The 16,180-nt window shown below is 40.4% G+C and overlaps 1 protein-coding gene across 1 annotated transcript; it reads left to right on the top strand.

The window, feature by feature from the left end:
- The first annotated feature begins 1,713 nt into the window (after positions 1-1,713).
- AGXT2 (alanine--glyoxylate aminotransferase 2) lies at positions 1,714-16,081 on the top strand. The gene is made up of 14 exons (XM_080637463.1): positions 1,714-1,777; positions 3,181-3,266; positions 3,689-3,873; positions 4,185-4,308; positions 5,443-5,537; positions 6,644-6,737; positions 7,776-7,869; positions 8,886-8,986; positions 10,079-10,171; positions 10,969-11,062; positions 11,761-11,849; positions 13,662-13,811; positions 14,168-14,266; positions 15,726-16,081. Exons 1-14 carry the CDS (start codon positions 1,723-1,725, stop codon positions 15,840-15,842), a joined length of 1,476 nt encoding a protein of 491 aa, XP_080493589.1. The 5' UTR covers positions 1,714-1,722; the 3' UTR covers positions 15,843-16,081.
- The last annotated feature ends 99 nt before the right edge of the window (positions 16,082-16,180 follow it).

The raw sequence follows: 16,180 nt of genomic DNA, 5'->3' as shown, positions 1-16,180 counted from the left end.
AATGCATCCCGATTACCATTGTAGAGAATGCCATCACAAATCTCATTTCTTTTAGTATTATGAGGAACTGGAATGTTAAGGTGGAAGGCAACAGCGAGCTTTGCACTTTTCCCATTCTGGTAGGAGGTTGTGCTGAGGAACCAAAAAACAAAAAAAAAAAAAAAAAAAAAAACAGGGAAGACACAGGTCATCAATTATCCCTCTCACAACATCTCTTCTTATCCACCCGTCTGTGTTTAAAGATCACACCTTCTCCAGGTTTTTCACCTGATGTGACTTTTATTGCCTCTCTCCCTCAAGCACAGTCTGCCATGCTTAGCCTTGGGATCCCCCTCAAGTGCTGCTGCTGCATGGGGCTGGCCTATGCTCCCACAGCCATCGCTATTCATGAAGATAACATTCCCTCACAACACACTGTCTCCCCACAGCATTCTCCTGGAGAAACCGGCTGCTCATGGCCTGGATAGGTGTATTCTTCACTGGGTTCTAAACTGGCTGAATGGCAGAGCCCAAAGAGTGGCAGTGAATGGTGTCACATTTAGTTGGCAACTGGTCACTAGTGGCGACCCTCAGGGCTCAGTATGAGGGCCACATGTTTAATATCTTATTGATCTGGATGAGAATATCGAGTGCACTATCAGTAAATTTGCAGATGACACCAAGTTGGGTGGGAGTGCTGATCTGCTGGAGGGTAAGAGGCTCTGCAGAGGGATCTGGACAGGCTGGATCCACGGGTTGTGGCCAGTGGGATGAGGCTCAACAAGGCAAAGCACCAGGTCCTGCACTTCGGCCACAACAACCCCATGCAATGCTCCAGGCTTGGGGAAGAGTGGCTGGGAACTGCTCATGGGAAAGGAACTGGGGAAGCTGATTGATGGAGCTGAACATGAGCAGCTTCTGCCCAGGCAGCCAAGAAGCCAACAATCCTGGCCTGTACCAGCAACAGTGTGGCAGCAGGGCCAGGGCAGTGATCATCCCCTGCACTGGGAACTGATGAGGCTGCACCTCAAATCCTGTGTTCAGCTCTGGGCCCCTCACTACAAGAGAGACATTGAGGTGCCGGAGTGGGTCCAGAGAATGGCAATGGAGGTGGTGAAGTGTCTGGAGCACAAGTGTGATGAGGAATGGCTGAGGCAACTAGCAGGTTTAGTCTGGAGAAGCAAAGGCTCGGGGGGACCTTATCGCTCTCTACAACTGCCTGACAGGAGGTTGTAGTGAGGTGCGGGTCAGTCTCTTCTCCCAGGTAACAAATTACAGGACAAGAGGTAACAGCCTCAAGCTGCACCAGCGGATACAGGTGACCAAAAGGGTGGTCAGCCTTTGGAACCAGGCTTACCAGGGTAACAGTAGAATCACCATCCTTGGAAGTGTTCACAAATCATGTACCTCAGGCCCTTAAAGACTCAGTTTAGTGGCGGACTTGGCAGCCCTGAGGTAATGGTTGTACTTGATCTTAAAGGTCTTTCTCGTCCCAGTCGATTCTGTTATTCTAACCACTCTTTCCGGTACCGCACATTCAAATTTTGCCCGAAAACGAAGCGGAACGGGACAGACCCGGACGACAACGAAGCGGGACAATGGCCCCCCAGACTCAACGCCCTGCGCCCGTGACGCCGCAGGAATGGACGGGCCCTGCGGCACGTTCGGAGAGGCCTCCGCGGGAGCGGGGTGAGGGGCAGGGCCGCGCGAGCTCCGCCCGGCGCTGGCCCGTTACCCCCCGACATGGCGGCGGGCTACGCGCCGCCGCTGAGGGGGAGCAGCCGCGGGCTCGGCAGCGGTAAGCGACCGGCTCCGTAAGGGACGGGACGGGGCGGGGCGGGGAGGGGCTGTGAGGGGCTGAAGCGCCTTGCGCCATCGTGAGGGGCTCGCTCGGCCGGAATGAACTGCGCACGGGGCCCGCGTGCTTACCTGGGAGCAGCAAGAGCAGGAATCCATCCTCTCGTAGAGCCCAAAGTCCGACCGGCCTAAGCTGGCCGGTTGGACGGGAGGGCGGCGGACAGCGGGTGTCCCGGGAATCCCCCTGTCATGGGGGGTTTGATTGAAGCACTGTGTTTGTAGGGGGTTGGGGAAAGAAGCGCTTTTGTTTTAGCTGCAGTTACCTGTGAAAGAGACCCAAAGGCAGAACTGCTCTAACTTACAGCCTTTCTTTAATGCTTTTGAGACTCTACTCATGTAGATGGATAATTCATTAGTGCTGTAAGTGGTTGTAAGGGAAGCAACAGCATATGTAATTTACTTCAGGAAACTTTATTCTTCATTCATTTACATTTTAACATGTTTTAGGAATTGTTTAGAACCTTAGACCTTTAAAACTAAATGTGTAGTTCTGTGCAGATAATGTTAGGAATGCAGAGAGTATATATATTACCAGATAATCTCTAAGGTCCCTTCCAACCCAATCCATTCTGTGATTCTATGGTAACTTTTTCTGATACCTGATTAATTGCGCTTCCAATGGAGGTGGAAGGTGGAACAGTGTGAAGTTTTCAGGAATTTGGAGAAAGGACAGGAGAGGTCAGGGAGAGCTGTAAGGGCCATGACACAGAGCCTGTGCCCACTGCCCAGGAGCTCTGTTTCAGCTCAGCCCTGACTCTTCAGTCCCTGCCTCAGTCGTGCCACCAGGTAGCCTCTGGCCTTGTCTCTTGAATGGACCTTGGACCTATGTTGACTCCAGCCCTGTTTCTGGCCCCATCTGCTGCTGCTCCTGACTGGACTCCCTGGGTAGACCCTGAATGCGATTCATCTCCTTCACTTAGGTGGTCACTCTCAGTGGACCGTGCTTTGTTCAGGTCTGTTGGGACTGTACCCTGGTCCCCAAGAGTACCACCAGGGCTGCAGTCACCCTGGGCTCCTGGCTCACGCTCTTGGAGAGGATTCCTGCTCTTGCTGCTCACAGATAAGAATTTGTATTAGAAACTCCCTGTCAAAATAAAAGTTCATGTGAAAATGAAAGCTGGATTTTAGTGGATAAGAGGAAAGTGCTTGTGGGGGTTCAAAATCTACATATATTTTGCCTTCTTTTTCCCACAATAAAAATATCAAAAAAAGAAAAAAAAACCAAAACCAAAACACACAACAAAACTTGCTTTAATCATAGTTTGTATGTGAATAAGCTTCTTGAGAAACTTTTTCAGATATGCACTTTGATAAGTGTTTGATAATTCTCTTGCTATTTTGTAGTTGTCTTTAGGCAGCAGAAATGGAAAAGCTCTGTCTCCACAAAAGCAAAAATGCCTCCTTGCAATTTTGTACCTGAAAAATACAAAGTAAGTCATGCATACTACGCTATATTTAAGTAAGACTGCATTACTAGATTGGTCTGATAGGCTTATCTGCTACAAATAGTCAGTTCATTAAATATTATTATAAAATTTGGTAGTTCAGACAAAATCTAATTCTATTCCAACCAGGATGTAACCTATAGATGTACCTGTGTGGCAGTTCTGTAACAGGTTGGCTGAGCCGTTGATTTGAAAAGCTAAGGAAGAGAGAAGTGCCGAACAGAAGTCTTACTTCAAAAGCTGAGTTTCAGGGGTTTGTAGAACCTTCTAGGTGCCAGAATTTGTTAAAGTCTTAGTCCTGTGAACAACTGCTATAGACAGCTGTGTCATCTATGTGGTTCACTACAGCTCATTAGTCTGGATCTTTAGAAAGGATAAATGGATACTGACTTTTTTATTCCACTCAGTCCCATTCATATGAACGCATGCGGAAGATTCGTGAACAAAATGTTTCTCCTTCATTGCGAACATTTTACAAGAAGCCATTGTTGCTGCATCAAGGACACATGCAGTGGTTATTTGATTATGAAGGACGAAGATACCTTGATTTGTTTGCTGGAATTGTCACTGTTGGTGTTGGTCACTGTCACCCGTAAGTATGTTACTATTTGATTGATGCTATAAAATACAGGAAGAGATACTTACTTTGGTTTTGTTCTTTGTTAATCTGTGGCATTGTGAGCCTAAAACCAGAATATAGTTCACTGTATTGTCATGTATGATTTATATTAAGGTCAGTTTCCTCTGCATTTTGAAAGATTCATCGATTTTGTCTACTTGCTCATTGATCTGGCAAATGGCACAGTGCCTGAATTTTCAGGATTAATGACAGATGGGTGTGCGCATGTATGAGTGTATGTTTGTAGAATTGAATCCCTTTGTCTCTTTTTGTGCTACATACAGGAAGGTAACTATGGCTACCCAGAAACAGCTTGCTCGCCTCTGGCATATCTCTAGTATCTACATGCACCCATCAATCCAGGAGTATGCTGAAAAGCTAACTTCTCTTTTTCCAGATCCACTTAAGGTACTTTGCTCCTAATAGGACCAGGGGCTGGTGAAGGGGATGTCTGTAAGAAACATTTAATATATATATTAAATAAGTGAGAGCCACAATATCTGTGGACAGAAAATCTGTATGGGGACTACAGACTGTCACAGAGCATGATGACCCTCAAAACCTTTTCTTTAGACCTAATGTAGACAAGCATAATATCCCAAGCTCCTGTTCTGTTTGTTCTCTCCGTCAGGTTGTTAATATGAAAGGGCATTGCCAAGCTTAAAAGTTACTGAAGGAACTAAGATGTTAACTTATCTTTCATGTAGTCTTTCATGTAGTCAGGCTTAATTTCTTTGACCTCATAAAAATTCACAGTGAAAAGTATTTGACAGTACTTTGGGTAGTGAGCTTTATTGACATTTAAATAAGTAACATAAATGTCAGGTTTCATATGGCCAGAAAGAATAAGAAAAATACTGGCTTTTTTTCAGGTAAAATAAACTGGTGATAAAATGAACTTGGGCTTGCAGAAGAGTATGAAGTTACTGCAATCTTAGAAATGGAAGGAGAGTAACAAAAACAAAACAATACAAAACAAAAGTGTAAAGCATCTGAATAGTTTAAGCAGTGGAAAATCTCAACCAGTTCTGAAAATTTACTTTGAAAGTGGTGACAATAGAGTTTGAGCTGTTTTCAAATCGCAGAACTCAAAACAGGATTTACTCTTAATCCTCATTTGTTCCCAGTAAGCCAGCTGCTTATCTTTTCTATTCCATGGTTATGTCTGTGTATGCCACTCCTAGTAACTAATACGCAGGTACACTGTTGCAGCAGTTTTTACCTCTGTGAAGGTTATTTCTGTTCAGTCAGGCATGTTCAGTTTGACCCAGACACTTTCTTATTTCTTTGAATCACTGTTTCCTTTTAGGAAAACTTGAAGATTCCAACTCTTAAAGATTTCTTTTTTTACCCTTTCTATGTAAATCAGCTTGAAGCTTAATCTTGGTTCTCACCTGTAGTGTATGGGCAAAACTGCTTATTGCAGTGAAGTAATCTCGTGGTAGTGATAGGTTATAGCTCATGACGTTACTAAATGACATGGCCTGATGCTGAGCAACGTGGTGGTTGTGCACTGTACTGATCTTAAGCATTCTCCTGTAGGTGGTTTATCTAACCAACAGTGGGTCAGAAGCCAATGATTTGGCTATGTTCATGGCAAGGCTATATACTCGTAACTTTGACATCATCTCATTCAGGTAATGACGATCATTTGTGTATGTGATTAAGTATCTATCTGCCTAAGCCAAGGAATAATAGGGAACGCTTTAACCCCAGATGTGCTGAGTAGAATGCTATAAAATTATTTTATTTGACAAAAAGGAGTAAAACAGGAGTTGACGATTTGGTACAGTACATTAGGACTAGCTTGCATACAAAATAAAACCTGCAATTTTTGCCTTTGTTACTTAGAAAAGGGTCTAGTCTCTATGCTAAGAATGTGCTTTGGTGGACCTTTGTTCAGAGCCACAGCATGCTTCTGCAATTGCTGCTTTCTTCCTTCATTCCACCCCCGCAGTATCCCCCTTTGTCCCCTTTGTGGGGGTACAAATATACCTCTGGAATAATGGTGCAGTGAACCACAGCAGGGAACTGCAGTGGCTTAAAGCTAACCTGGTGAAAGGATTTTTTTTTTTTCTGCTTATTTTGCTGCCTTATTTTTCTGCCAGATCCCTGAACCATAGTTCACCGCACAGGTACACAAAGCACTTGTGGCTTCACAGCAGAGGTGGTGCAGGAGTGGGTGTAAGCAGTTCTCTTTACTATGCATCCCAGGCAGCCTCAAGGTCTTGTAATGAAGCATTGTATTTTTCTACTATTCCATTCAGCAGAGCATTGGGTACTCACCTTGCTTGTATATTATCATTAATGAACTTCTGATTTGCCAATAAAACTGGTAGCAAATCACCGTGTGACTTAATGATTGCAGCATCTGTTGAAGAGAGCAGCGGTTCCGTAGATTCAAAGAGCAGGTATGTTTGCTGTGTAGGGCTCAGGTGCTACAGCAGAACTTCATGAGACACTGTTGGAATTACTTTTGGTTCCAATCATTGTTCTTTTCTCCTTGAAAACATTACCTTACAATTTTAACTTTTGAAATTTCAGGAAACCAGTGCAGATAGTAGTAATGGGTCTTCCAAAACCAGAGGAAAAATGGCAGTAGGAATATTTGTGTTTCAAGTGTAACAATGCTCATTTGCCTAGTAATTTATAGCTCAGAAACCTACCTTCTTAGAATTAATAATGTTGCTACAGTCCCTTCTTGGAAATGAGTGATGTTCATCTACTTTGTTTGTTTGTACAGAGGAGCATACCATGGAGGCAGCCCTTACACACTGGGATTGACATCTGTTGGTCTTTATAAGCATGGTGTTGCCAATGGCTTTGGTTGTTTAACAGTGAGATTTTTATTATTTTTTGTTTTTAAAAAAATAATCTGGGTAACTAACAGTTTATTGTTGAATATTTTAAGCATTAGTACATTTTCTGTTCTCCAAGTGCTTTATGGTCACTAGCTACAATGTAGCTGTCCTGCTGTGTAAGTACAAGAGCCACAGTCCCCTTTCCTTCTCCATAAGGTTACTTACGCTAATTTGGAGACGGGACAGCCATAACATGAGTGGTCATGATTTACAGTTCTTTAGTCATGTTTGGTGCTTGCATGGTAAGGTGTGAAGTAACGGTCTGAAGCCCTTTTCACTAGTTGGTTTTGGCAAATCTGTGCAAAGCTGCTTTCAGTTAGTCTGAAGCAGATCCTCCCCTGGCATGAAAAAAAAAAGACCCTGTGATGTCCCTCTTTTCAGCAAGACAGGAGACATCAGTTGGGGGTATATGGCAATATGTTATCTTCCTGCCCTTGAGCAGATAGGAAGCTGGCATTGGCTACTCTGATTTGTTCCGGAGATAGCTCAGCCACAGCACTGGCTATAGAAAGGCTCCTTTGTAACAGCCTACTAACCTGGGTCAATAAATGAGTTGTCTGAAGTCATGTGGTATTTTGTCAGCAGACACAATTAGGAGGCTGGAGCTCAAGATTTCCAGCCTGTAATTACTTTACTAGATCTGCCTGCCTCCTTGTGGTTTGCAGATCTTTAACATACTTCAAATTATTTAAGTACTACTAGAAACTCTAAAAACATTGCTATTAGTCTGAGATAATCAAGACTGCTGACTAACAAAGAACAAAACAAAGGAAATTATCAACTGACTGACTATTGCTGGAACTTACTGGTTCCAAAACTGTCTCTATTCTATCATTTCTTGAGGGGGAAGTTCAGTGTTACTCTACAAGTGTTTTTGAGACAAGTTGCTTGAACTTTGACTCTAACAGACTTTTTGGGGGTTGTTTTTTTTTTTTACTGGTCATCCCTAAGTATGATCAAAACATCTCTTAGAAAGGTCTCATCAAACCTGTAGCTATCTCTTATGCTTGGCAGACAATGTTACCAGACGTTTTTCGTGGTCCATGGGGAGGCAGCCATTGTAGAGACTCTCCAGTGCAAACTGTTCGAAAATGCACCTGTTCTGAAGGTTGGTCAGTGACAAGAAGTATTTGGCTTTTAGATTAGAGAACACTAGAGGGCTGTGGAAATAGGTTATAATTACCTCCTCTGGGAAGGTAGACCTGTGGGTAGGATTTGCAAGAGCAACCAAAGAAAATAGTGCAGAGAGCATAAAGTATCTGCTTCCCACTGAGAAAGATCTGTTCTTAAAATCCCAGCCTTTGTTTCCAGCATTTGTCATGATCAGCTCTGGAAGCTGTGGAACTGTTTGGCACATCTGGAAGAACAGAAGTGTTGATTGGTGTTTTCCATCACTGACCATTAACAGCTGTTTCTGAAGTTTTGACAGCTCTTCAGCTTTTGTTTTGGAGTAATATGAATGAATAGCAAGAACAATCTGTAGCCCATGATATGCAAAAAGCCATGAGGCAAACCATTCTTCACACAGCACAAAGTGAAAGCTCCTCTACTGCTCTCCTGTTAACAACAGTTACAGTGAATTATTTGCACAGTTTCAACAAGCACTCTGTAGTATTTTTATTCATATGCATACATAACAATGTTTTTTTTCTAGCTTTGCCCTCCTTAGTGGATGGGAGCATTAGCTATACTGCTCTTTATTTCAGTATAGACTGATGTACAGCTGTATTTTCCAGAATCCTTATACTTGCACTAACCTAACGATTCATCATGTCGTACGCTAATGTTTATTAACCCCTGAGAAAGTGTCTGCTTATTCCTTCTGCTTATGTAGGCGATTCACAGACACTGTGTCTAACCTACAGCTTACTGACCTGTACAATGTGTAACATCATCTGTCTGGCAGCTTTGCCTTGCTGTTTTGTCATTCCTTAGAGTATAAATCATTTAAGAGAAAATAAGGGACTCTCTCCTTTAATGTTTAGCCTTCTCTTGTGTTTTTGATAGGTGATATTTAACATGCAGTCAGATAATACTTGTTGATCAGATGTGTAATTTCATGTTTTGAAGCTAATTTTGTGTCATTTAAAGTAAATTCTTTTTAAACTATTCCCCTGTGAACAGGCGTATGTCACGCAAAGGACCAGTACATTGAACAGTTCAAAGATACTCTGAATACCTCAGTACCAAAGACAATAGCTGGATTTATCTCTGAACCAATTCAAGTAAGTAGTTTGCTGTTTCTCAACTGTGATAGCAAAACTAGTGTGAAACATTCAAATCTTACAAACTTTAGCTACATTCTAACCATGGACTTCTGCTGATTTTTATAATTTTTAATGCCTTAAGTACCTTAAATATTTGAAAAAAGGGCTGCACTGTCTTAAAATCTCAGCTTTTGTTCCTTATTTCAGTGGAGCTAGAACTTTGCTCATGAAGTTAAACAGAGAATCATGATTAAACATCCACAATTTTTTCTGCATTTAAATAGTGATACATGCTGTTGTTTAGTGTCTGATACCTTCTTCCAAATTTCATACTACTTTTTACTAGATTTGTAACCTTACCTCAATTCCTACTTTCACCTCTTCCCAACCATGTTGTCCACTCTATTTTTAGCAGCTCTCCAGCAAGTGGTGGTCATGGGGTTCATTCTTTTGGTGCTTTACCCTAGTTTCAGAACTGCTGTATATTGTGGTTCTTAAGTAGGAAGAATAGAGAATATATCCTGGGAACAGGAAGAGCAAGAAAAAAACTGTGAGAATTGTGACCACAGAGAAAATTGGAGCTGTTCTCTGGTTTCCTGTCTTCTAAGCCTTTACATACGTAAGTCTAAGCAGCCATTGCAGTCCAGGTGTAGAGTGGGATTTCTGATCTGAGTAAAAACTGGCAAGGTGAACAGTAATCGAGGAAACAATGTTTTAAACAAATTAACCAAAGAAGGGATGTGAATTCTGTACTTAGCTTTGTCATCAAAAGCAGTCTTTGGGTTTCTGAGAATGTAGTTATTTAAGATACTTGTTTTGGCAGCTTATCTTTAATCAACTATTTCTTAGAGTGATCCAGTTTACAGTACGGCCTTACAAACATTTATACCAGCACAACTGATAGAACAGCAAACTGCCCTGTGGAATGAGAATGAGTGACCTGGGCAGGAACTTTTTGAATGAGTTTCACTGCTGAAGCCAGAAGCTTGAAATGAGTCTTGCTATTACCTGAGGGCTGCTCGTATTTTTACTTATTGTAGGATAGTCACACAGTTGAACTCCAGTTTATTTGTCTGTTCCTGAAGACATTTTCTTTTTTTGTCTTGGCAGGGTGTTAATGGAGCTGTTCAGTACCCAAGAGGTTTCTTAAAGGAAGCTTATCAGCTAGTACGGGAAAGACAGGGTGTCTGTATTTCGGATGAAGTGAGTTACTTTTTTTTTACATAGCAACTCTAGAGTTTGGGGTACCTCTGAAAGTCATCTTAAAAGAATACAACTAGAAGCCTGGAAATAATCTGAATGAAATGCTATACACTTCATAGCTTAAATTTAACACAGTACATCTTCCCAGGCATAGGAGTTTTCCAGGTTTTACTACCTTTATTCTGCTATGTGGTATTCTGACTTTAGACACAGACTTCAATCCTTACCTTTTGGGAGCAGTAAATTTACACAAATATGTGGTATGAGACTTGCCACTTCCTCTTATGAGTGTTGTTGGCATACATAAACTCTAGAAGGGAATTGATTGCCATACCCCTGCAAATATATTTTTGAATCTGGAATTGGAATTGAAAATTGGAATTAAGAAATGGAATTTGCTTAGCTGAAACTATTTTGAAATAGTAGCAAATGCTTCAGAGTGATGGTGGTATGTACCTCAAGCATTGCAGTAGTAGAAATCAGCAATCATGGGGTTGATTTTGAAATGTGGTAAGCAACTGCATTTCCTCTCAATTTTGAAATGGAAGCTGCTTATTTATGCATCTCACCATGCCTAAGACATGGTGATGTGTTATCTGTTTATGCAAAAGAAAAACCCAATTAAAATAACAGTAAATAGTATTTTGCGCAAAGCCATTTGAATAAGGATCCTAATGCAAGTTCATTCCAGATATAGTTGCAGTTTAATGCAAATCAGTGACAATAGAAAGACAAGAAAAACAAAACGTATTATGTGAGAAAGTGATGAGGATTTCTGTGTATTTTTCTTTTGAAAGGTACAGACAGGATTTGGACGGACAGGCAGCCATTTCTGGGGATTTCAGACACATGGTGTAGTCCCTGACATTGTTACTTTGGCAAAAGGAATTGGTAATGGCTTTCCAATGGCAGCTGTTGTTACAACAAAAGGTGCAAGAGTTCTGTTCAGCTAAGATTTAAAATAGATCAATTACAAAATACAGTCTACAGTATTTACCTGCTGGAGACATGTGTGTCAAACAGCTGAGCTCTGTGAGTAATCTTTGTCTCAGTCAATTGACAGATGAATTGGATTCTCATTGCTCGCATCTTTTTACCAAGTGCTGTGCTATACAAGTGCAAAGCTTTGTCTAAATGGGGTGAGTTGTATAACTGTGGCAGGGATGACCTTGTGAGTTATCCAGCTGGTATAGCTGGTAAATACTCTAAATCCTGGTTGAATTCACAGTATTAGTAATCAACATTCTGTGAGTTTATAAGGCCAGCTGCTTCGTTCATACAAATGACTGGCTGAATCTAGTGAAGGAGATTTGTAGATGTCAGTTTACGGAGAAAATTGACAGCATGTTAGAAGTGTGACTTTTTTTTAAAAAGAAGTCTGGTTTTACCATATGCTAGACACCATAGATTTTGCGAATAGTTATATTTTGCACAGACTTCTTGCAAGAAAAGAATAAAATCTTTGTATTGTGTTGTCTCCAGTAGAATCAGGCTTGAAGCACAGCAAATGTAACAGTTAAAGCACGTAAGTACTGTTACCAAACATAAGGCAACTGTAAGAGTAATCAATATTGTTCTTTTTGTTTTAGAGATTGCAAGTTCCTTGGCTCAAAACCTTCATTTTAATACATTTGGAGGAAACCCTTTGGCCTGCACAGTTGGAGCTGCAGTTCTTGATGTAGGCAGAACGTTGTATAAATTTATATATTTCACTATATATGTTTAATATATACTACATATTGCTAGCAAAAGATGAAAAATGTTTACATGTGTTCTTACTAAAGTTATATGTGGGCATCTTTTAAAATTACCGTATAAAGTGCATAAACATATGCATGTATTATGCATGCATGGCTAATATGCCCTACATGTAGGAAAAATTCCTGATTAATTCTACTGCAAAATTTTCATCTCTCTAAGAAGAATAGAAGCCCTCTTACTATGTTTTCAGAATTGCCTTTCTTTGTCTCCTGTATGTTCTTTACTTTGTTAATAAACAGCTAAGAAAGTGCCCTCTCAAAACCTTAGCCAACTCTTTCATAGGATTACACAAATTATCAGCTAAACCAAATGTATTCTCTGGCACACATGCTAAGCAAAATTGTTTTCAACTCCACAGCTTTTACATTATACCTAAAAAGCCGTAATGACCAGATAGTAAAAAATATTTAAAGTCAGAATTCCTTCTGAAGGAAAAAGAAAAAAAAAATCCCTCATTAAAAAGACAATAGAACAAAGCTGCAACATATTTCAGTTATCATCCAGCAGAAAATCAAGCAGTGGGCAGTACATTGCTATTCAATTTGTTTTTATCATGTACAAACCATTTGTCCTCAAATTTCACTTCATTACAGTAGATACTGTTTCTATTCACATTACTTTCCTGAATATTTTAGGGTTCTTTTTAGCTATTTTATAAGATGGTTAATCATATAAATAACAAGATTTTGAAAAAACAGTTTACAAGTACACCCATGTTTTGGGGGTAGAACAGATAAAACCATGTTTGAGGGTTTTTTTGGCTGTAAAGTTAACTTGGAGTCTGGACCTGAAATAGATCCGAGGAGGCTGTCAGAGTCAGGAAGAATAAAATGGAGTTGAGAGAAAATTAAAAAAAAAAAAGGGAAAAGGAAGAAAAAGGAGAACACCCACTTCAACTTCTTTAATTGTATTTTTGGGTTGTTTTTATTTTTAATGTGAATTTCCTTAATGCAAGTATTAAGTTCATAAAACGGTTTGTGTGTGTCAGGACTGGTAGCTGGCTGCATGTCAGAGAGGAGAGGAAAAACGAAAAAAAGATGGTGATTGAAAAGCATGGTGTTGGTGAATCTAATTATAACACTCAGGTTTTTCCCTAAATTGCTGCCCAGTAAATACAGGTATGCCTTGTCAAATTATTTTCTTCTCATGATACTGAGAAAGAATGAAAATATTTCTGGTAAGATTTTGCAAATAATCTGCTGGTCAGGTATTTTTCAATTATGACTCCATGTGAGCATGAATTACTGGGTTATGTTTAGAGGAGACCTTACAGCAGCCTTCCAGTACCCAACAGGGGCCAACAAGAAAGATGGAGAGGCACAGATTGCCCAGAGAAGCTGTAGCTGCCCCATCCCTGGCAGTGTTCAAGGCCAGACTGGACACTGGCAGGGCAGCCTGCTCTGGTGGAAGGTGTCCCTGCCCATGGCAGGGGGTTGGAACTGGATGAGCTTTAAGGTCCCTTCAACCTAAACCATTGTATGATTCTACGATGATGTTTATGGAGTAATAAGGAAAATGCAAAACACCATAGCAATAACAAAATACTATATTAAATTGAACTCCAGTGACATTGGATGATTGTCAGAAAAGAGAAACGTAAGGACTGTAGTAGTGAAGGAACATACTCTGCAAAGAAGTGAGATAAACAATGTGTCATCAAGCTAAATGGGGATTAACAGACTTTATTAGTTTTTCCTGCAACACTGTCACAGTATGTCATTTTAACCAGGCTATTGAAGAAGATGGCCTACAGAAAAACAGTGAGGATGTGGGAACATACATGCTGCTGGAGTTGGCTAAACTACGGGATAAATTCAAGATTGTTGGTGATGTCCGTGGCAAGGGACTTATGATTGGAGTAGAAATGGTGACAGATAAGGTTAGTGACTTTATTTATTCCTTTCAATTTACAGTGCCATTGAAAGATTTTTCACATTTTATTCCAGTTGAAAGAATAGAAGGATTGTCTATTCAAAAACAGCTAATGAAGGGAGAAAACATTGCTCTGGCTAAAAATGAGACAGAACATTCCAGCATTTCAAGTACTTCACAAGTTTTAAGTAAACAGTGACTTGTGTGCCTTAATTACATAAACTCATCTTAGAAAGCAGATAAATTACGTTGGCTAACCTTTACAGCCAGAGATGGGGTGAGGTTTATTGGAAAGACTGGAATATACCTCCTTTTCATAGAACTAAGAATATCGAAGTGCAGTTTTATGTTTGCTTTCCTTAGGACCATCGCCACCCTCTTCCAGCTGAAGAAGTTGGTCAGATCTTGGAGGACTGTAAAGACATGGGGGTCCTGATAGGCAGAGGAGGACTCCACAGCCAGGTACTGAGCCTCTGGTTATACGTAAAGCTTATTTTCTGTCTACATCCTTTTTCTCTCAGGCTAAACTAACTTTAGTAAATAAAACAGGAAATGTATACTCTTAGGAACTAGCTCTGTTTAATCTTGCTTATTTCATAAATTAGGCAGGACTTACTTGATTCAAGTATGTTGAACTAGCTCTGAGTTTGGAGTTTTCCTGCACAGGGACAACTTCCCCTAGAAAAGCAGTGTACTGTAGTCTAAGTAAATTAAAGGAAATCAGCAGTATTCAGGCATGCTAAGTCTTTGTTACTTTTCAGGTTATCACTTGACATTTAATTTTTATATTTAAAAGAATTTATTTAGGCAAACTAAAAAAAAAATTTAAAAAGTTGTCATTATCAAGCCTAGCAGAGCAGCACAAAAGTGGGAATTGCATCTGAACGGAAATCAGCCCGTCCCAATTGAAGATGCATCATGCTGTACTCACCTTTTTGCATCACACGAGTTAATAGCAGAGAACTGCCTCAGGCCTGGTCATGTCAGTGAAGTGCTCTGGCATAGAGGAAGCAGCTTCTGTATGAGATACATGAAGGATGGCTAAAATAAATGGGGCACTGCAACTGTCACCTCATCAGTTCTTCCACAAGTCACAGACCAAAACACGGGTAATAATAGCTCAGAGTGCAGTAAAATCTGATTCTGTCTCACATAAGTGCTGTTGATCTGTGTTAGCTTCAACTGAGGCTGTGGGTGGAAAAGATCGTTATTCCACTCTTAATGCATAAAGTTCTGTGATATGATGACAGAAGAATTTAAACTGAAAGTTTTAAGATTCTTATGTAAGTTAAATACTCTTGGAAACATTGTAATATAGATCAAACATTTGGATTTAAGAACCTGCCTTCTTGACAAGTTGAACTGTGCATATATCCTTTCCTGGTCAATGTGCATTCAAGCTATAGTTCCCTTACTGAAAGTTTGTGTCTAGCAATTCTTTCATGCTATATTTGCTTAGAGGCCTTAAAAAAAGACAGAGAATACAACAGCAAATCACTTGACACAATGCAAGAGGCTGACACTCTCCATAGATACTACTTTTCCCTGTGGCAAAGCTGCCAGAAAGGAACATACATCTACATCTCTGTTCTTTCTTAGTACAAACCTATCTAAGGTGTTATACTAGCTCTTTCTGGCATAACGGAGCTGCAAACATGACCGACTCAAGTCAAGTCTTTGTTGGAGGCAGTTGCTTTGTCAGAAGTGTTGGATGCAGTCAAGTCCAAAACTGTTCCACGTCAGAGGCATTGACCAGAAGCTTCAGTCCCTGCTCTGTGGGTCTCATATAATTTTTCACACTTAGGGTTAGATTGAGGGGCAGAAAGTGAGTGCTGACCTAGATGGGCTTGTAGAAAGTGTATTATTTCCATACAGTATTAAGGATTTCTTTTTTTTTTTTTCCCTTCTTTCCCTCTCTCAGACATTTAGAATTAAACCTCCGATGTGCATTACTAAAAAAGATGTTGACTTTGCTGTGGAAGTATTTGACACTGCTTTACAGAGACACATGGAAAGGGCAGCTGCAAAACAGACTTGATTTGTTTCCTTACATGAGATGAACACAGATCCCCTGATAATTGCCTCCCGGATTCATCATTGATCTACACTGCATAAGAAAATCATGTTCTGAAGATTAATACTTTTTCAGTATTCTAAGAGCAGTCTGATAGATACAGTGTTTAATAAAGAATACACGCTAATCTGTTTCATAATCATACAGCTCAGTCTACATTAGTGGTGTGCATTAGTTGCACATTGATTCTGACATTAGCATAATGTCAGAAAAAAAACCTATTAGGATTAATTTGGTATTAGATGAAGAGGCAGACATACATTCATCTTTCATCTACGAGTATCACCTAAAAATCAGTAACT

Source organism: Psittacula echo (genome assembly GCF_963264785.1).
Source record: "Psittacula echo genome assembly, chromosome: Z".
Classification (NCBI taxonomy): Eukaryota; Metazoa; Chordata; class Aves; order Psittaciformes; family Psittacidae; genus Psittacula; species Psittacula echo.
Note: the sequence above shows the minus strand (reverse complement) of the source record. Positions and strands in the feature narration are given on the sequence as shown.